Source organism: Amblyraja radiata, chromosome 26 (assembly GCF_010909765.2).
Source record: "Amblyraja radiata isolate CabotCenter1 chromosome 26, sAmbRad1.1.pri, whole genome shotgun sequence".
NCBI lineage: Eukaryota > Metazoa > Chordata > Chondrichthyes > Rajiformes > Rajidae > Amblyraja > Amblyraja radiata.
In genome coordinates, this window is record NC_045981.1 from 32,286,793 (window position 1) to 32,308,763 (window position 21,971).

The 21,971-nt window shown below is 41.8% G+C and overlaps 1 protein-coding gene across 3 annotated transcripts in view; it reads right to left on the bottom strand.

Moving 5' to 3' along the window:
* mgat5b (alpha-1,6-mannosylglycoprotein 6-beta-N-acetylglucosaminyltransferase B) overlaps nt 1-21,971 on the bottom strand; it is a 669,403-nt gene that overhangs the window by 387,869 nt on the left and 259,563 nt on the right. For all 3 annotated transcript variants that reach the window (XM_033044620.1, XM_033044619.1, XM_033044618.1), the window contains one exon: nt 11,729-11,859. In XM_033044620.1, the coding sequence (XP_032900511.1) occupies nt 11,729-11,859 (131 nt within the window). The remainder of the gene's footprint in view (nt 1-11,728; nt 11,860-21,971) is intronic.

The following is a 21,971-nucleotide window of genomic DNA, read 5'->3' on the forward strand; positions in this document are numbered from 1 at the left end:
ATCTAACTCTCTCTTAAATCCACCCAGTGACTTGGCCTCCACTGCCCTCTGTGGCAGGGAATTCCATAAATTCACAACTCTCTGGGTGAAAAAGTTTTTTCTCACCTCAGTCTTAAATGACCTCCCCTTTATTCTAAGACTGTGACCCCTGGTTCTGGACTCGCCCAACATTGGGAACATTTTTCCTGCATCTAGCTTTTCCAGTCCTTTTATAATTTTATATGGTTCTATAAGATACCCCCTCATCCTTCTAAACTCCAGTGAATACAAGCCTAGTCTTTTCAATCTTTCCTCATATGACAGTCCCGCCATCCCAGGGATCAATCTCGTGAACCTACGCTGCACTGCTTCAATAAGAGGAAATAATTGGGGGTGATATTACTTGTACCCAGCGGATTCAATATTCATACCATTGTGCATTCATATCAAGCTAACCAAGTGGTATATAAGATGGAAATAAATGACATTGTTCTACTGAACGCTGATTTATAATGATATTCCTAAGAGCCAACACCTCAACTTGGAGAATGCAAAAAAAAAAATTCTCAAAGTTCCTGCATGTTATACTTCGTAAATATACTTCAAACACCAAATGATTTAATAAACCATACAACTAATAAACATTTTAAGATTAATTCGGAATATTATTATATTACCATATTATAAGTATATAAATTGTAAGAGGCATAGATAGGGTAGACAGTCAGAACCTTTTTCCCCAGCGTGGAAATGTCCAACACCAGAGGGCAAAGCTAGAAGCTGTGATTAGGAATGTTCAATGGAGATGTGTGGGGCAGAGTGTAGTGGGGGCCTGGAACGCATTGCCGGGGATGGTGATGGAGGTAAATACGATAGTGGCGTTTAATAGGCCTGCAGATAGGCCCATGGAAGTGCAAGGAATAGAAGGAATTGTGTACAGACTGATGAGATAAATTTAACTTGGCATCATGTTCGGCACAAACATTGTGGGCCGAAGGGCTCGTTCCTGTGCTGTGCTGTACTGTTCTATATCCTGTGCAGACTTTAAACAAAAGAATAATACTACTTTCATTATAAATCATTCTGTAATAACCTCTGAACATATTTGACCCATTGTGTGTTACAGCATAACCAATAATGCATTAGATTGTCCAACAATTAACCACCTCATTGAAATCCTACAGAATATCCCAGAGGAAATAATCATACTGCTGGAGAAAAATGACCCCTTGCAAGATTAAAAATGTAACTAACATTTTTTATTTTTTATTTTTTTATTTCTCTAGCGCATTTTGGAATTGTACCATTAATTCATGAAAATTTGATTCAGTATTTTCTACACAGATCAAAATAATGTGAAACAAAATTGATCTTCCAAACTTTGGGTATTAAATTCATCATATCATATTTAATGAAGGGTTGGATTATAGTGGGAGTGTGTGTGAACAACAAAATAGATACAAGATGACCTTTAACATTATAACATAATTTCAACCCACTACTATGCATCAGAATAATAAGGAGAATGATGAGAGTTTTTGCTCAGGATATGTACAATCGGCAGGAGGTTAATGTTGTTTTGCTTAATGTCATTTTGTTTACTTTGATTGCTTATGTGGAACTGAAAGCCTACGATTATGTTTGTTAAAGAATATCCCCATTGGAATATATTAAATTTAAAGCACCAGCAGCAAATGCTATGTTTTCAACGAGATAAGATTTCTATGCCAGCACTAAGGAGCGGTAGACCTGCTGCCTTACAGCACCAGGGACCAGGGTTCAAGCCCGACTACGGGTGCTGTCTGTACGGCGTGTGTACGTTCTCCCGTGACCTGTGTGGGTTTTCTCCGGATGCCCAAGTTTCCTCCCACACTCCATAAACGTAGATTAATTTGTAGGTTAATTGACTTTGGTAAAACAAAATGTTAAATAGTCTCTAGTGTGTAGGATAGTGCTAGAGTATGGGGTAATCGCTGATCGCCGTGGTCTCGGTGGGCCAAAGTGTCCGTTTCAACTGTATCTCTAGAAACGTAGAAACATAGAAAATAAGTGCAGGAGTAGGCCATTCGGCCCTTTGAGCCTGCACCGTCATTCAATATGATCATGGCTGATCATCCAACTCAGTATCCTGTACTTGCCTTCTCTCCATACCTCCTGATACCTTTAGCCACAAGGGCCACATCTAACTCCCTCTTAAATATAGCCAATGAACTGGCCTCAACTACCTTCTGTGGCAGAGAATTCCACAGATTCACCACTCTCTGTGTGAATTTTTTTTTTCTCATCTCGGTCCTAAAGGATTTCCCCCTTATCCTTAAACTGTGACCCCTTGTTCTGGACTTCCCCAACATCGAGAACAATCTTCCTGCACCTAGCCTGTCCAACCCCTTAAGAATTTTGTAAGTTTCTATAAGATCCCCCTTCAATCTACTAAACTCTATCAAGTACAAGCCGAGTCTATCCAGTCTTTCTTCATATGAAAGTCCTGCCATCCCAGGAAGCAGTCTGGTGAACCTTCTCTGTACTCCCTCTATGGCAAGAATGTCTTTCCTCAGATTAGGAGACCAAAACTGTACACAATACTCCAGGTGTGGTCTCACCAAGACCTGTACAACTGCAGTAGAACCTCCCTGCTCCTATACTCAAATCCTTTTGCTATGAATCCTAACACTGCATTCATAGAAATCTAAACTGAACTAAACACTCAATTCCTTGCTTGCTGCTGCAAGGGCTTAAGGGTTGTTAGAAAAAACAGTAAAAATAAATGAATTGTTAACAATCATCAAAGGATAGTCAGCAGATCAGCTAACAGTGTGAACAATTTGGAGGACAACAATGTTTTTAATAGCCCTGCAGAGTTGGATCAGTTATAAACTCGGCACATCTCTGCATCTGCACAAATGTGTCGTCTGGAGATCAAGTAACATAATTATCCCAAGTATCTATCATTATGAAGGGAAAACAGAAAAGTAATCCAACAGTTAACATTTCAATTAATTAAAGAACGGTGATTAGAATTCTTTTTTAGAAAGCTAAAACCTTGTGACTAGCATGTATTTGCCATATGAAAGGTTTATGGTCAATAAATACGTCTTGTGGTTATTTAGTACATCTTAGTAATTCAACGTAAAAAAAATAATCATGTTTCTTCCAAACCAATCCTTCCATACTTGGAATGGCCCTTTCCCTTTAACCATATTCAACAGTTATTAATTGACAAACAATTACATTCTTATTTGCTGCAGCTTTACAACCATACTCAACCAAGCCTAAAGTGTGCCATTTAAAAGCCAGTCGTACAGTTTTAAAGAAGAATTATTATTACCTTTCTTCTCCCTCGGGTGGAAATATCAAGGACGAGAGGGCATAGCTTTAAAGTGAGAGGCGCAAAGTTTAAAGGAAGTGTGTGGGGCAAGATTTTTTTTTACACAGAGTGTAGTCGGTACCTGGAATGAATTACCAAAGGTGATGGTGGAGGCAGATGCAATGGTATTGTTTAAAAGACTTTTAGATAGGTACATGAATATACAGTGAATTCAAGGGTGTACATCGCATGTAAGCAGTGGAGATTAGTTTAAGCTTGTAGATTAATTGGCCCCTGTAAATTGCTCCTAGTGTGTCGAGTGTGGATCCGAAAGTGGGATAGCATAGAACTAGTGTGAACGGGTGATGCATGGTGAGTGTGGACTTGGTTGGCCATAGGACCTGTTTCCATGCTGTATCTTTCATTCATTCATTCATTCTTCAAAAGGGTTGAGGGATGTGTGCTAAACATGGGTATACGGAACTAGCTTGGATGGGTCAGTTTGATCGGCAAGGATGAGATGGGCCGATTAACCTATTTCTGTGCTGTATGATTCTATTACTCTTTGCTGTTTACAGTGGTAAAAGAGTATGTATCCCTATTCTCCAACTACAGAAATTGCAGAAACATAGAAACATAGAAAATAGGTGCAGGAGTAGGCCATTCGGCCCTTCGAGCCTGCACCGCCATTCGATATGATCATGGCTGATCATCCAACTCAGTATCCTGTACCTGCCTTCTCTCCATACCCCCTGATCCCTTTAGCCACAAGGGCCACCTCCAACTCCCTCTTAAATATAGCCAATGAACTGGCCTCAACTACCTTCTGTGGCAGAGAATTCCACAGATTCACCACCCTCTGTGTGAAAAATGTTTTTCTCATCTCGGTCTTACAATACTTCCCCCTTGTCCTTAAACTGTGACCCCTTGTTCTGGACTTCCCCAACATCGGGAACAATCTTCCTGCATCTATCCTGTCCAACCCCTTAAGAATTTTGTAAGTTTCTATAAGATCCCCCCTCAATCTTCTAAATTCTAGTGAGTACAAGCCGAGTCTATCCAGAAGGATTGCATTGGAAGAATTGTAAAATGTTACGTTGATTCACTTTGATGTATTAATTTATTTAAACTTATTTACTGACTACAAATCGTTTACAATGCAGAGAAATTGTAATTATGAGCTTTAAGCTTTTCTTAAGAAAGGAATTCTGTTCATTCTTCTTTTAGTAATTGAATTGTTATCTCTTGGATTACATTTCTTATTTTTCTTTCATAATTATAGACTCATGGGATAATCTTGTTACTTGTATCCCTAGACAACATATTTATGCAGATTTGGAGATAAACTTTGAATAGTTGGAGTGAAAAGAATAAGGCTTAAGTCTGGTCTCTGCCTCTGGAAAGATGTAACAATTAGTCTGAGCAAAATATTATAAGGTCTACCAGAAATATGATTGCAGCCTATCTCATGACTGGGAACAATATGGGGAATGTACAGAATAATTGCTTTTAAGTGAGAGCACTATTTTCTGATAGACCATGTTTAGATGGGAGGACGGTTCAGTTGGCCTATAACAGCCAGGGAAGCCACTCTCTCTGAATCAGTGGGATCAAGAAACATCCAAGCTATATTACGGCAGATTGCAGCCAGAACTTTTTGTACCTCTCACCAAGCTGTTTTGGTATAGTTACAACCCTGGAATATACTCAACATGCAGAAATTACCCAGATACATTCTGTTCACAAAAGGCAGGACAAATCAATGTATAGGAAAGAACTGCAGATGCTGGTTTAAATCGAAGGTAGACACAAAATGCAGGAGTATCACAGTGGGATAGGCTGCATCTCTGGGAGAAGGATGCAGAGAAGGTATAGGTGATGTTTTGGGTCGAGACCCTTCTTCAGACTGATGTTAGGGGAGTGGACGGGATAGGGATAGAATGTAGTCGGAGACAGTAAAACTGGTAGGAGATCTGGGAAGGGGGAAGGGATGGGGAGAGAGGGAAAGCAAGGGCTATTTGATGTTAGAGAAGTCAATGTTAATCCAACTCATGACATTACCATGATAAGGTCAACCACCATCAACATCAAGGGAGTCAACATCGATCAGTATTTGATAGAAAGAAACATGTGTGTCTCTCTTCTTCTCAGGGATGGTCTTGGAATGAAGGATGCTTGCTCCTCCTTCTGTTTCATGGGTTTGGAGATAGACATGGGACTTGCAGTTTTTGCTTTAGGACGATGCAAGCGATGCATGGCAGGGAAGATGAGTGGTAATTCGGGAGGTGGTCTGCTCTTCAAACCTTCACAGTACATGCAGCTGCCTTTAGACTTTACTTTAAACTTTAGACTAGAGATACACCATGGAAACAGGCTCTTCGGCCCACCAAGTCTGCGCCGACCAGCAATCACCCCTGTACACCAGCACTATCCTACACACTAGGGACAATTTACAATTTCCAAACGCCAATTAACCTACAAACCTGCACGTCTTCTGAGTGTAGGAGGAAACCGGAGTACCTGGAGAAAACCCACGCGGTCACAGGGAGAACGTACAAACTCTGTACAGACAGCACCCGTAGTCAGGATTGAACCCAGGTCTCTGGTTCTGTAAGTCAGCAACTCTACCACTTCGCCACTGTGCCACCACATAGCGTGAAGGCTCTGGGTGCTATGGGTAGAAACAGGACCTGGATTCAACGGAGTCAGGTTGCATGCTTTCTAAGTGGGAATTTGAAAACAACCTTGGATCTTTTCCTCCATCTACCTGGTAACATCTTCCTCTGGCATAGCTCAATAAAATGAGTCTGTTTCAGGAGTCTGATAACTGCATGCTAATGGTACAGCTTGCTCAATGAATTTGTCGAGGTGTAAATAGGGCCAACAAGCTGAAGATGTCAGAGAGAGGAGACTGATATTAGTTCCTTTATCCAGCAGGAGTTTGCACAGAAGCATTTGCAGAAGCTTTCTGTGCACAGAGCATTGGTCTGCATTAGACAGCACTAGACTGCACTACACTGCATTGGACTGCTGTGCTAACATTCCACTATGAGGCAAATATAGAATGAGATGACTCCTCCAGGAATTTTTTTCTTAGACTGGTGTTCATTGAAAACATATCCTGTTACCAGGATAAACTGTGCATTTAGAAGAGATATGTTGATTTCTTTGAAACCAGAATTGGTATTATGCCGTCTTGAGTTACGTTAACAATATTCAGTATGTTGTGAGATGTCAGTTGAAGAGAACATAAAATTGGTCGGCTTCAGTGTTTTAATGATCAATATGTACTGTAAATTGAAAAAAAATCTCACTTGCAATGATATGACAAAACAATATTATTCATAGCACAATTTTCCATTTTCTCTCCCCTCCTTCCAATATTTCTAATCAGCTTATTTAAAAAAAAGCATTTTGCTTCTCTCTGTCAGCTAACAATGTGGTGCATTGCAAAACAGAGTACTGTAACGATGCATGTATCAGTCATCATGCACTCAACAGCGAGCATGTGTTAGAAAGGTGGGGGTCAGATAATAGATAGCAAATGTCACTGATGCTCCAAGCTTAGCGCACTCGTGTCATGCTTTGAATGCAGGGACGCTCTTCAAAGCTTCTACACGTTGCCTTTACAACCCGTGATTCAATGACTGACAAGGCCATGGGCAAACTGTGCCTGAGATTACTCAGCCCAACTACATAAAACTACATAAAGATGAAAAGCTAAGCTTAGTTAAACAGTTGGGTGGCACAGTGGTTCAGCAGCAGAGTTGCTGACTTATAGCACCAGAGACCCGGGTTCAATTCTAACTACGGGTTCTGTCCGTACAGAGTTTGTATATTCTCCCTGTGACAGCGTGGGTTTTCTCGGGGTGCTCTGGCTTCCTCCCACATTCCGAAGACATGCAGGTTTGAAGGTTAATTGGCTTCTGTAAATGAAAAATTGTCCCTAGTGTGTAGGTTAATGCTAGTGTACGGGCTGATAGGTGATTGATGAGAACTCAGTGAGTCGAAAGCCTAGTTTCCATGCCGTATCTCTAAAGTATTGCAATAATTGGTGATTTATATGTTTCTTAAATTGTATTAAATATTTACATATATTACATAAAGAAAAATCAGATAGAACAGAGAATTCAGGATTGAACCTGTGTCTCTGGCGCTATGGCAGCTGCTCCACCAGCCACTGAGCCACCCTGAAATGTTGTCATGCCTCAAACGTGGAAAGGGAAACAGAGTTAATTCTTCAGTCACATTTTTGTTCCACAGATACTGCATGACCTGTAAAGTGTTTCCAGATATTCCTGGATTTATTCTAAAGAACTGGGCGGCACAGTGGCACAGCAGTAGAGTTTCTGCCACACCGTGCCAGAGACTCAGGTTCGATCCTGACCACGTATGTGCCTGTATGGAATTCGTACATTCTTCCTGTGATCGTGTGTGTTTTCTCCGGGTGCTCCGGTTTCCTCCCACAGTTCAAAAACATGCAGGTTTGAAGGTTAATTGGCTTCTGTAAATTGTCCCCATAGTGCAGGATAGAACTAACGTGCGGGGAGATTGTTGGTTGGCACGCACTCGGTGGGCCGCAGGGCCTGTTTCCTCGTTGTATCTCTAAAACTAAAGTTAAAAACTAAACTCTTACAAGTTTCAAATGACAAATGAAAGTAAGCACAACCAACTTGCACACGAAGCCCTTGTGTCAAAGTACCAGTTAATTTGAGAGCTTCTGTGAAGATCTACTAATTAATGCCATTTCAAGAAACTCTCAAAGTAACTCATTCACTTTTGCATAAGGATCCATATCCGCACAATACTGTCTTAGACTAGCACAAAAGAGCATGGAAATTCAATTTGAACTGAATCTGATTTTTACTTAAAATGCTGCCATGTTTTATGTTAGTTCAGTTTAGTTCATTGTCAAGGGTACCGAGGTACAGTAAAAAGCCTTTGTTGCATGCTAACCAGCCAGCAGAAAGACAATACCTGACAATCGAGCCATTCACAGTATACAGATATGTGTGAAGGGAATAGCGTTTATTGCAAGGTAAATCCAGTCAAGTCCAATCAAAGATAGTCCGAGGGTCCACGATGGGGTAGATAATAGTTCAGGACAGCTCTGTGGTTGCCTGCTACTTAACTGCAATTACGGCAATTACTGCTCTTTGGTTACCAGCTACTAAAATTCACAACAGGGCAAAACGCTGCACTGAAACATGTTAAAGTTAAAATCTAAACTGCAAAATGAAACAATTCATCCAACATCTTCCTAATGCGAGAGCTGTAAATGGAAATTGAGTTTTGTTTAGTTTAAGTTAAAGATACAGTGTGAAAACAGCCCCTTCTGCCCAATGAGTCTCCATGCCAACCAGCAATCATTGTACACTAGCCCTATCCTACACACTATGGACAATTTACAATTTTTACCAAAGCTATTAATCTACAAACCTATTCGCCTTTGGATTGTGGGTGCAAACCAGAAAACCCGGCAAAAACCCATGCGATCACGGGGAGAACGTACAAACTCCGTACAGACGCACCAGTGGTCAGGATCAAACATGGGTCTTTGGCACTGTTATGCCCCCTGTCCCACTTAGGAAACCTGAACGGAAACCTCTGGAGACTTTGCGCCCCACCCAAGGTTTCCGTGCGGTTCCCGGAGGTTGCAGGTGGTTGCCGGAGGTTGCAGGTGGTGGAAGCAAGTACGGAGACTGACAAAAACGTCCTGGAACCTCCGGTAACCGCACAGAAACTTTAGGAGGGGCGCAAAGTCTCCAGAGGTTTCCGTTCCGATTTCCTAAGTGGGACAGGGGCATAAGGCAGCAACTCTACCACTGTGCTACTGTGCTGCCCTACTCAGATGGCACCCAGATTTATATTTCCACCGTCATGATTAATGTTGAACACGAGGGCCCTATTTACTCGAATGAAAACGATGGTAGAATCATTTGAAATAGAAAGAATTTTAACATATAATAGTGTTCAATATTTTACAAATAAAGTGTATTATACAGCAAATGTGTGTCTTCTATTTGAAAATAATAGTGTGTTCCAGGCAGTGTTAATAAATAATCTGAAAGGATTCAAAGTGCTGGAGTAATTCAGTGGGTCTCTGAAGAACATGGATGGGCCAGGGAATAGATCAGGGAATCGAGAACCAGAGGGCAAAGGTTGAAGGTGGGAAAGGAGGGAACGATTTATTCGGATCCCGAGGGGTAATTTTTCTTACTCAAAGGGTAGTGGGTGTATGGAATGAACTGCTAGAGGAGGTAATTGAGGCAGGTACTATCGCAACGTTTAATAAACATTTAGGCAGGTACATGGTTAAGATAGGTTTAGAGGGATACAGATTAAACACAGGTTGATGGAACTAGTGTAGAAGGGACATGTTGGCCATCGTGGGCAAGTTGGGCAGAAGGGCCAGTGACCATGCTGTATGACTCTATGACTGCCCAGCTGACATTTTGGGTCTGAAGAAGAGTCCCGACCCAAAGCATCATTTATCCATGTTCGCTAGAAATGCTGCATAACCCGCTCATGTTGTGTTTCTTGTTTCTACAAACAATATGTGAGACTTGCCTGCTACACTGTATATATTTTTTTCTTAATCAGAAAAACACTGTCAAACACCAGTGGAGTCTCAATGGCACCTATTTCTCAATCCTTCAGACATATTTCATCAACATATTATGAACTAGTAGACCACGAGCAATAATATAAAGTAATGGAGATGGGCACAAAAGATGAGTAACATTTGTCATTATGTGACAAATCTTTTGAATCTCCACATCTGCTACCAGAATGGAGATAATTCCAGCATTTGGAAGAAACAAAAACTAAGGCAAGTAATCAATAAAATCAAGAGGGAAATTAATTGCAAAAGTGAATAAGTATTTGAAAAGAAACAATATGGTGAGCATAAGGAAGAATCATGTTAATCATAAATAAAATCAAAGGCATTATATAAGTTTAGGTTTATTATTGTCATGTGCACTGAGGTAAAATGAAAAGCTTTGTTTTACATGTGATCCAATCAGATCAGATAATACAAAACATGTTCATAAGTCCATAAATTATAGACGCAGAATTAGGCCATTCGGCCCATCAAGTCTACTCTGCCATTCAATCATGACTGATCAATCTTTCCCTCTCAACCCCTTTCTCCTGCCATCTCCCCATAACACTGACACTCGTCATAAATACAAAGAGTCAACATGAATACAATCAAGTGAAACTTAGGTTCAATCGGTCCTTCAAAGGGAAAGGTAGACTATAGATCCCAGCATTGTAGCGCAACAGTTCCATAGACATAGTCCAATGGCCACAACGGTGTGGAGATGAAATGGACAGCGCCCTAGCATGAGGAAAGTCTGTTTAGAAGCTTGATAACAAAGGGGAAGAAGCTATTTCTGAGTCTGGTGGTGTGCGCTTTCAAGCTTCTGTACCTTTTGTCTGACGGGAACAGAGAGGAGTAGGAATGGGCAGGGTGGGAGGTCTTTGATTATGTTGACTGCTTTTCCGGTGTGAAGTGCAGAATGAGTCAATTGTGGGAAGTCTTGTCTGTGTGATGGACTGGGCTACATCTACAATTCTCTGCAATTTCTTCCAGTCTTAGACAGAGCTGTTTCTAAAGTAAGATGTGATGCATTCTACAGTGCATCTGTGGTACTTTGTGGTACCTTGGAGGCAGGCTAAATTTCCTTAGTCCTCTAAGGAAGTAGAGGTGATGATATGTCTTCTTGGCTGTCGCATCTATGTGGTTGATCCAAGACAGATCGTTAATTGTCCAATCCGAATATATAAAGTGGCAAATGTAAGAATTTATATAGAATAGCACCTGCTCAAAGTTCAGGAATATGAATTTGTGTTTAGCTTCAGCACAAAATGGTTAAACATTAGTCACCTTCCTTTCATTTAACTTTATAGAAGAAAATCGGGCAGTGTATAAAATGGGCTGTAGATTCACCGTGCCTTTTTTGCACTGTAACCAAAACAAATTTGTAACCCTCTTGGTAAAAAGTAATTCTACACTGTTTCAAATGAAGTCTGCTGGATTTTATATTTACTGGTACTACAGTACATCGAAAATGACTGCTAAGCATTGTAAATAAATCTAATCGGGAACCATCAAAGTAGAATTGTTCGAAGCAGGTATTCAATGAAGCATTGAATGTGTCTCGATTCGTAAGAACTGTGCCAGTTGTTGAATTAAGCTACATGAAATCAAATGAGCACATTCAGAAATATGAATTAGTAATCAAATATAAAACAGATTCTCACTTCAAAAATCAATGCAAATTCAAATATCTTTTTTAACCTTAAAATGGTATGTGGCGTAAGGATGTGTAATCAGATTAACCCACTTCCCAAGTCCCAATAATTGGATCGGCCTTACCACAGTGCATTGGTTTCCCAATGGGTGGAGTTAAGTTGGATGTCAGTAAAATAACGTACCTTTCCCAGAGAAGGAACCTTCTCTCCCGGCCATTAGACTTGCTTGCATAAACTGCTCCATTTTGATTGTTAGGTTTGAAACATTCTGGGCAATGGCTTCTATCTTCTCCAGTAAGCCAGCATGTTGGAAACTGAGAAAGAAAACAAGACAATTATTTTATAATCTGTTAGCAATGACACTTCTAAAAAAGGATTAAAAAAATTGGTAATGAATATTAAGATAAATTGTTACATGATTTAAATACATGATTTATCACACCAATTATTACATTTCTGAATATTTATTGTTCAGACTAGAAATATAAACTTCTGATATTCCATTTATTGATAAATTTACACCAACTCCATTGGGTAATAAACATAGAAGATAGGAAAGTACCACAAATACCGGCAGTGGCGGCGCTGCCTTGCAGCTGCGGCTCGCCTGCAGTCCGTTTGTCTTTTCTTTTTTTTACAGAACCATGCACATGAGGCATTTTTATGGACGCACCTAGCACTTTTACTTTTACTATTTACCTGATTGCAGTCAAATGCAACGAAATTTCGTTCAAGGTGCACTGTGTCTAGGTGTATATCTGAATGACAATAAAGTTTTCATTCATTCATTCATTTTGTTTTCTTTTGTCCCGTTGTTAAAGTTATTTCGGTTTATTTTAGTTTATTTTAGTTGTGTATGTGTGGGGGGGTGGGAGAAACATGTTTTTTGACTCTTCCTTCGGGTGGGATGCGGCCTTTCTTGCTGTATCCCCCTTCTCCATCTCTGTTTGCGCTGAGGCCTAATCGCGGAGCTGGCGGCCTCCAATTGGGACCGACCTCGAGGCTCCGGAGGCAGAGCCAGCCAGGACTTACCAACGCGAGGCTGGCCGACTTCGGGGCTGTGGTGGCGTTGCGACCCGACTTCCAACCCGACTCCGGAGCCTCGGAGGCTCGGCCGCGGGCCAGTGGACGACAATGTCGGGAGCTCACAGGTCCCAGGTTGGTGACCTGTTTTCTGGAGCTCCCGCAACAACAGCTTCGTCCGCTGGACTGGAGGGCGGCAGCTTCGGCAGCTTCGACCGCCCCAGGCCAAGGAGCTTGAACCAGCCCGTTCGCGGAGCTCGGATTCAGCCGAGGGACTTGCTTACCATCACCCGGTGGGGTCACAACATTGGAAGCCTGGATCGCCTCAGCGCAGAGGGAGAACAAGGAGGGAAGAGACAAGGACTTTGGGACTTTTTGCCTTCCATCACAGTGAGGAGGTGCCTGGTGGACTCACTGTGGTGGATGTTAAACTGTGTTGAGTGTGTGTTTTGTTATTTATTCTATTTTATGACTGCAGGCTAAACCATTTTGTTGCACTGAAAAGTGCAATGACAATAAAATTGAATCTGAATCTGAACAGGAACTGGCCCTTCAGCTCACAATGTCTGTGCTGAACATGATGTCAAGATAAACTAATCTTATCTGCCCACACATGATCCATATACCTCCAGTTCCAGCATGTCAACACACCTATCTAAAAGCCATTTAAACACCACTATCGTACCTGCCTCCACCGCCAACCCTGCTAGCGCAGTCCAGACACCCACCACTCTCTGTGTAAAATTACTCGCTCCCAACATCTCCTTTAATCTTTGTCCCACTCATAAAGCTGTACTTTCTAATCCTTGACATTTCCATCCTGGTTCTGACTGTCTACCTTATTTTTTGCCTCCCCTAATTTTATATATTTCTATCAGGTCTCTCCCAGCATCAGGCATTATAGAGAAAACAATTCAAGTTTGTCCAACCTCTCCCTGTACCTAATATCCCTTAATCCATGCAGCATTCTGGTAAACCTCTTCTGTATCCTCCCTATAGCCTCCATATGACCAGCACTGCACACAATGCTCCGAATGCGGCCTAAACTAAGTCTTAGAGAGCTGCAACATGACTTCTTGACTCTCATAATCAATGCCCCCAGCTAATGAAGATGGGCTTACCATAAGACTTCTTTACCTCTTGTTACTTTCTTGAATGAAAGGCCTCAAACTCTCTCTACCCTGTTTTGGGGGTATTTAAAGCACAATGGGAAACTCACTAATTGTTTTGAAAAGTGATATAAATGCTGCAACATGTGTTTGTACTTATTCACAAACAGAGGCATTGGCTCCCTTAGATGATGTTACTGGTCTGGACACCATGGGCATTACTACTCTCATTTCTACTCTCATTTATCTTCATAGCTCTGATCTCGATAAGCAGTGTCACACTACAAGATACAGCTGTAGAATATTGATAAGGGATGAGTGCATGCCCTAAAATAGGAGAACATTGGTAGATTGTTTGAAGAAGGGTTTCGGCCCGAAACGTTACCTATTTCCTTGGCTTCATAGATGCTGCTGCACCCGCTGAGTTTCTCCAGCATTTTTGTCTACCATTGGTAGATACTTCCCTGGAGGTTGGATTACTCTGCCCAAGATGCTTAGAAACAGAGTGCACAAAAGGCAACTTCCTTGTGGAAGGGCAATTTTTGGCACAGTATTGCTAGGCAACTGACTGTCAGAGCACGTGTCCTTTCCGAATGCCTGCATTTTGGATAATCCTGCCGTTCAACTAAATGCTCCTCCCAACTCTAAATCCTAAAGTTAGAGATAGAGCTTGGAAACAGGCCCTTTGGCCCACCATGTCCATATTGACCATAGATCACCCGTTCATACTAGTTCTACATGAACCCACTTTTGCATCCATTCCGCACACATTAGGGCCAGTTATCCTACAAAAAACACATGATTTTAGGATGTGGGAGGAAACTGGAGCACCCAGAGGAATACACAGTGTTACAGGGAGAATGTACAAACTTCACAAATAGGGCATCTGAGGTCAGGGTCGAACATGGTCCCTGGTGCTGTAAGGCAGCAACTCCACCTCACACTGCCACTGTGCCGTCCCTCAAATCTTCAACTCCTATTTGAAACCTCATCAGGCTAGTGTCAGGTTTGACCTAGTGCAATAATTCACAAGCGGAAAGCAAGGGAGATATCAAGAAGTTTGGCGGTGGCACAGAGGCGCAGTGGGAGAGTTGCTGCCTCACAGCACCTGACCCTGGGTTCAATCCTGACTACGTGCGCTGTCTGTATGGAGTTTGTACTTTCTCCCTGTGACCACGTGGATTTTCTCCCGGTGCACTGATTTCCTCCAATGCTCTAATGACGTACAGGTGAGTAGATTAATTTGCTTGGGTAAAACTATAAATTATCCCTAGTGTATAGAAAAGTACAAGGTGATCACTGGTCGTCACGGACTCGGTGGGCCGAAGGACCAGTTTCCGCGCTGAATCTCTACAGTCTGGCAAAATAAAGACTGGCAGATTCTCTCAATTGGAAGATAGAATGCATAGCTGAACTCTGCATTACATCTCTAACACAGCCATGATCTGTTTCAGGTTTGCCGGCCATGTCACAGAACGCACTGCACTGAGTTCTTTCACAATGAGATGAAATACTTCACATTAGCTGAATGCTTCAGGGCTAAACCATTATCACTGACTAAAATTCAATGTCCTCCCAAAAACGTATTAGATTGTATCTGACAGCAAACTTGCTAATAATCATTTCATGCCACCTCGGAAACTGTCAGTTTTATTGCTGCTATTAAAGTTGGTCGCCATGAGCTAAGTAAATTAAACATTCCTAATGGTTACCATCTTGCAGAGTTATGTACATAATATGTTGCAGAAAATAGTTTTTAAAAAGATCGACGGTACAGTGATTTAAATATTAATATGTATTAAATATTGCACTCTTTGCCACAATTCCAACATTAATCATAAGAAGTGGAATTTTTAGAAGCCTCATACACAGAGAGAGACGCTATCTCTGAATCTGCTGGAGGGACTCAGCAGGTCAAGCAGCATCTGTGGGTGGAAAGGAAAGGAAAGCAACTCGGGTGAAGGACGTTTTTCGGTCTGCCCGAAACTTGTTGATCTCCCGGCAGAGCGAGATGTCCATCAGGGAATGTTGCCGACAGGCCTGGTCCAGAATGCAGGAGTACATGCTTAGGGACGCACTGATGCTCGGTGCAGCCAACACCAAGGCACTGTGGGGGAGGACCACAGTCTAGGGACCTTAAGGGCCTGTCCCGCGAGCATGCGACTGCATGCGGCAAGCGCGACCTAACGTGGTCTCTTGAGCCGTACGGCCTCGCGGGGCCGGTCCCACTTCGATCGCCGGAGCCGTATGGAGTTGTGCGGAGCTGGTCCCGACATCGCGAGGGGCTCCGAAAAACTGACGCTGTCCAAAAATTCCGTGCGGCAACGGCCGGCCAGCCCGCAACCGCATTGAGGCCGTACGCTCCGCCTCGACGGGCAGTACGCAGCGTCTTGACGGTGTACGCCTTCACTTAAACTTCACGTCAACTCGTACGGAATCACTCGACCTCCGCTTGGTCCCCGCTTCCGGTTTGGTCGCGCTCGCCGCATGTAGTCGCATGCTGGTGGGACCGGCCCTGTACGGGGATCACTCAACCTCCGCGCGGCCCCCGCTTCCAGTTTGGTCGCGCTTGCCGCATGCAGTCGCATGCTGGTGGAACCGGCCCTGTACGGGGATCACTCGACCTCCGCGCGGCCCCCGCTTCCAGTTTGGTCGCGCTTGCCGCATGCAGACGCATGCTCGTGGGACAGGCCCTTTACACTGTTGCACATTGGGGGGGCAGGGTGGAGACGCCCTCAAACGAGGGAAGGGATATCAGCTTAGGGGGCCACATTAGTGGGAAGGGTACTTGGTATAAGGATAGTCTGTGAACACTACTGACATTCACTATATCGGGGTCCTTCTTTAGACAGTCTGAAGAAGGGTCCAAACCCAAAACGCTACCTATCGTTTTCCTCCGAAGATGTAGCCTGACCAACTGAGTTCTTCCAGCACTTTGTGTTTTGCTCAGTGATTGTACCATTGTACCAGGTTACTTTTTATAAGTCATAGGAGCAGAAGTAGGTCATTATTTTTGTTTTATGTTCATTTATTTTCAATTATGCATCATAATGTCATGCATCACCTTTTTCCAAAGATAGACACAAAATGCTGCAGTAACTCAGCAGGTCAGGCTGCAGCTCTGGAGAAAAGAACCCGTCCTCAGACTGAAGGATAGAGAAGGCCTAACACAGGGCTGGAAACAGCTGACCTCAGGAAGGGTGGAGTCATTATGGTCCAATGTTGGCTGGGGAGGTTGTGCAAATGACAAGGATACAAGGATGTGAGCAGTGGAACTAGTAGGATGATTAATATGGGGGAGGGATGGGGGAGGGGGGAAGGAATGCAGGAGTTACTTTGAATTAGAGAAATCAATGTTCATACTGCTGGGTTGTAAGCTGCCCATGTGAAATATGAGGTGCTGTTCCTTCAATTTGCATGTGGCCACACTCTGCCAGTGGAGGATGCCCAGGACAGAAAGGTCAGTTTGGGAATGGGATGGGATAAAATTGTTTGGCAACTGGGAGGTCGCATATGCCAAGGCGGACCGACTGTCGGTAATCACCCTTATTCTCGTCTGGTGCATACACCGATTAACAATTCATCCATATTTTTAAAAACAAATAAATGTGCAAAGAGATTGACTTTCTATAACGTTCTATTAAAATGCCAGAATTGCCTTCTGAGAATCTGCAGAAACAATGTAATGAAGATTTGATGTTGATTATATTAAAACTGTGTGTGCCAGAGAGGCTGAAGTGAAAATTCAGCACTATTTTAATTAGTTCCAGAAGTTTAATAACCCAAAGGGATCTAGTATTGCACATCATTTACAATATGACAGATTAATTGGCTTGCAAAGCTAATTAGGTAATTATCAAGCTTGCAGATTGTCTATATATTAATTGAGTTTAGATTGTTCCCACTGAAGGATTGGCCCCAACCTGTTGCTGGCAGTTTGGAAGACAAATGTCAGCACCATGATCCTCATGAATCAGCATCTTTTATATAACATATTTCAATTTCACAATGATCTAACACAACATCGAGGGCAGCATAGGGCACAGCTGATACAGCTGGAATCTAGCAGTGCCAGAGACTTGAGCTCAATCATGACCTTGGATGCTCCCTGTGTGGAGTTTGCACGTTCTCTCTGTGACCGCATGGGTTTTGACGGGCCTGCTTCCGACACAATGTCACTTTTTCTATGCAGGATTATCAAGAACTGGAGGACATGGGTTTAAGGTGAGAGGGGAATGATTTAACTATTTCCACACAGTGGGTGGTGGTATATGGAACAAGCTGCCAGAGGAAGTAGTTGAGGTAGATACTAGAACAACACTTGAAGGACACTTGGACGATATATACTGTAGATAGTAGACAAAAATGCTGGAGAAACTCAGCGGGTGAGGCAGCATCTATGGAGCGAAGGAATATGTGACGTTTCGGGTTGAGACCCTTCTTCAGGTTGATGTGGAGGTGGGGGGGAGGGGGGGGTGAAGAAGAAAGGAAGAAGCGGAGACAGTAGGCTGTTGGAGAGCTGGGAAGGGGAGGGGAAGGAGGGAGAAAGCAAGGACTACCTGGAATTGGAGGTCAATGTTCATACCGCTGGGGCACCTCATATTTCGCTTGGGCAGTTTACACAAGGGTCGCAAACTCGAAATGTCACCTATACCTTCGCTCCATAGATGCTGCCTCACCTGCTGAGTTTCTCCAGCATTTTTGTCTACCTTCGATCTTTCCAGCATCTGCAGTTCTTTCTTAAATGTACTGTAGATAGGAAAGGTTTAGAAAGATAAGGGCCAAATATGGGCACACAGGAATGGCTTAGATGGGGCATCAAGGTGGGCATGGTTGAGTTGGGCAGAATGGCCTGTTTCCGTGCTGTATGACTCTACATTAGTCAGTGCTCAAATTCAGTTCAGTGGATATAATCTTTAATATTAAAACAATAGCATAAAAATGCTTAATTTTCAAAATAGAACACAAAAGACACAAATTCAATTTCATCTTCTCATTAATGTATTTTGAAATGTTTGTAATGCATCTTTATTTTTGGAACTGACGAACATGCTGAGACAGGAGAAAAAACATCTGAACTGTCTCTTGACATATCTTTAATAATAAATAAAATCTATTCCCACACATTATGTCAAATAATTACCATTCTCTAGACTCATGAATAGAATTGCTTTAAACTTTTTTTTAAAAATGGAATAAATAAGATGGCATTTGTGAGAAATTTGAAATGGATTCTTGAGAACATTTGCTGATAAGAAATGTTTTAGAAATTCCAGTCTCAAAGTAAGATTGTAACAATGTAATTAGAGACACAAGGAACTGTGGATGGGTAGACGATGCTTTAGATTGGATGCTTTTCATACCTTGAAGAATCCAGTTGAAGAAGGGTCCTGACCCTTAATGTCATCTGTCCATTCCCTCCACCAATGCTGTCCATTCCACTGAGAGGTTGAGAAGGAGTTTCTTCCCAGAGGCCGATCGGACTGTAAACGCCTATCTCACCAGGGACTAACTCTACTGAACGTTTTTCCTCCCATTATTTATTATGTAAAAGAATATGTGTGTTATGATTGTGTTTATAGTTGTTTGGTTGTTTGGTTGTTTGTCTTTTGCACAAAAGTCCGCGAGCATTGCCACTTTCATTTCACTGCACATCTCGTATGTGTATGTGACAAATAAACTTGACTTGACTTGACTTGAGTGTCTCCAGAATTTTGTGTTTTGCTTAATAACATAAATACTTGCATTATAAAACATTCAAGAAAATATGTGTAGGAAGGAACTGCAGATGCTGGTTTACATTGTTGTATTTTGTGTCCAGCAGAAGTCTAAAAATGTTTCAATGAAAAATTTATCAGATTTGGTGAAATATATAATTAATGTGCTTTTTTGAAACGACTTTAAGGAATCAGGCTTTTCACTTGCCAACTCAGCAACTGTTGAGAAAATATAAAGAATTGAACCACAAAAGTGATACAAGAGATGTTGGAATAAGTAGCCGTGTTGCTGAAGGAACACGACAAGTCAGGCAGCATCAGTTGAAGGATCTGCCTGACCCACTGATTTTTCTCAGCATTTCCTAGTTTTCTTTCCGATTTTCAGCATCTGTTCTATTTTTTTAAATTTCTTTCACCAGTTTTTTTCAATTTAGTTTTATTTGTTTTCATGCAGAAGTATGTTGATGTGGCTGCATTTAGAATATTGTGTTCAGTTTTGGTCACCCTGCTACAGGAAAGATGCAATGAAGAGTTACATGGATGTTGCCAGACACAAGGATCTGATCTGTGGGGAGAGAGAGGTTGGGAAGGCTAAGACAAAATTCCTCGGATAGCAGGAGGCTGAGAGGTGATCTTATAAAAATGTACAAAAGGGGCAAAGATAGGGTGAATGCATAGAGGGGGGATTTCCCAGGGCAAGGGGATCAAGAATTAGAGGATACAGGTTTAAGGTGAGAGTGGAAAGATTTAAATAGGAAGCTGAGGTCCAACTCTCTCACTCAGAGGGTGGTGGTTATATGGAATGAGCTGCCAAAGGAAGTAGTTGAGGCAGGTACAATAACAACATTTAAAAGTTGTTTAGGTATTTAACATTTAAAAGGAAATCCCCCCTCTATGCATTCACCCTATCTATGCCCCTTTTGTACATTTTTATAAGATCACCCCTCAGCCTCCTGCTATCCGAGGAATTTTGTCTTAGCCTTCCCAACCTCTCTCTCCCCACAGATCAGATCCTTGTGTCTGGCAACATCCATGTAACTCTTCTTTGCATCTTCCCTGTAGCAGGGTGACCAAAACTGAACACAATACTCTAAATGCAGCCTCGTCAACATGAAAACAAATAAAAGTAAATTGAAAAAAACTGGTGAAAGAAATTTAAATAATAGTATAGATGCTGGAAATCTGAAGTAAAATTAGGAAGTGCTGAGAAAAATCAGTGGGTCAGGCAGATCCTTCAACTGATGCTGCCTGACTTGTCGTGTTCCTTCAGCAACACGGCTACTTATTCCAGCATCTCTTGAATCACTTTTGTGGTTCAATTCCTTATATTTTCTCAACAGTTGCTGAGTTGGCAAGTGAAAAGCCTGAATCCTTAAAGTCGTTTCAAAAAAGCACATTAATTATATATTTCACCAATTCTGATAAATTTTTAATTGAAACATTTTTAGACTTCTGCTGGACACAATATACAACAATGTAAACCAGCATCTGCAGTTCCTTCCTACACATATTTTCTTGAATGTTTTATTTGTAATGCAAGTATTTATGTTATTAAGCAAAACCCAAAATTCTGGGGACACTCAGTGGATCAGACAGCATTGGTGGAGGGAATGGACAGATGACATTTTGGGTCAGGACCCTTCTTCAAACTGGAGTCTTCAAGGTCTGAAAAGGATCCAATCTAAAGTATTGCCTACCCATCCACAGTTCCTTGTGTCTCTATTTGGTCTGGCACATAGATAGGAAAGGTTTAGAGGGATACGGGCAAAATGGGGACAAATAGAATTGGACGGCATGAACGAATTGGACCGAAGGGCCTCCATGAGAAAGCATACCTCCCCTCATTTTGAAATGTTGAGAGTGAAATAAAATAATTTAATTCTAGTTATTTATTGACCTTTTAGATACACTAAATAGAAAATATGATGTAATTATTCTCCTGCCTTCCATTTGAAGAGTTAGTGATATATTCTTATAAACGTTAATGTCCAAGTATTCTAAGAAATAATAACAGAACATTTTTGATGACTCAGTATGCAAGTAAAAGTTGCAGAGGCAGTAATTATGTTGACCCGGCATTCAGATTAATATAAGAAATATTAAATGGAAATCAAACAACCTCTGTCATGCATTTGTCTTAGAATGATCAAGTTTAACATGATCAGGGACACAATTGTACCAAACAGCAGGAGCCAGGCTTAGAACTAGGCGAAGCTTAAATTCAAAGAGATGCAGAGAGAATTGAGACAAATGGTTTGGATAATGATGTTTAATAACACATGAACAGAAGACAGATGGGATGGCTTTGAAAGAACCAACCGTCACATACTGGATAAACAGATAGTCAAAAGAACAACAAACTCAGATTAAAGAAACATAATAAAGAATAAATTTACAAATAGATTTAAAGTGAGGAATCGCCCTTGGCAGCGTGAAAAGAGAAGGAGCTCATTTGGCTGAGGGAGAGGAAAGGTTTAGAAGAATATGTAAGATAGATACAAAATGCTGGAGTAAACCAGCGAGTCAGGCAGTATCTCTGGAGAAAAGGAATAGGTGAAGTTTTGGGTCAGAACCCTT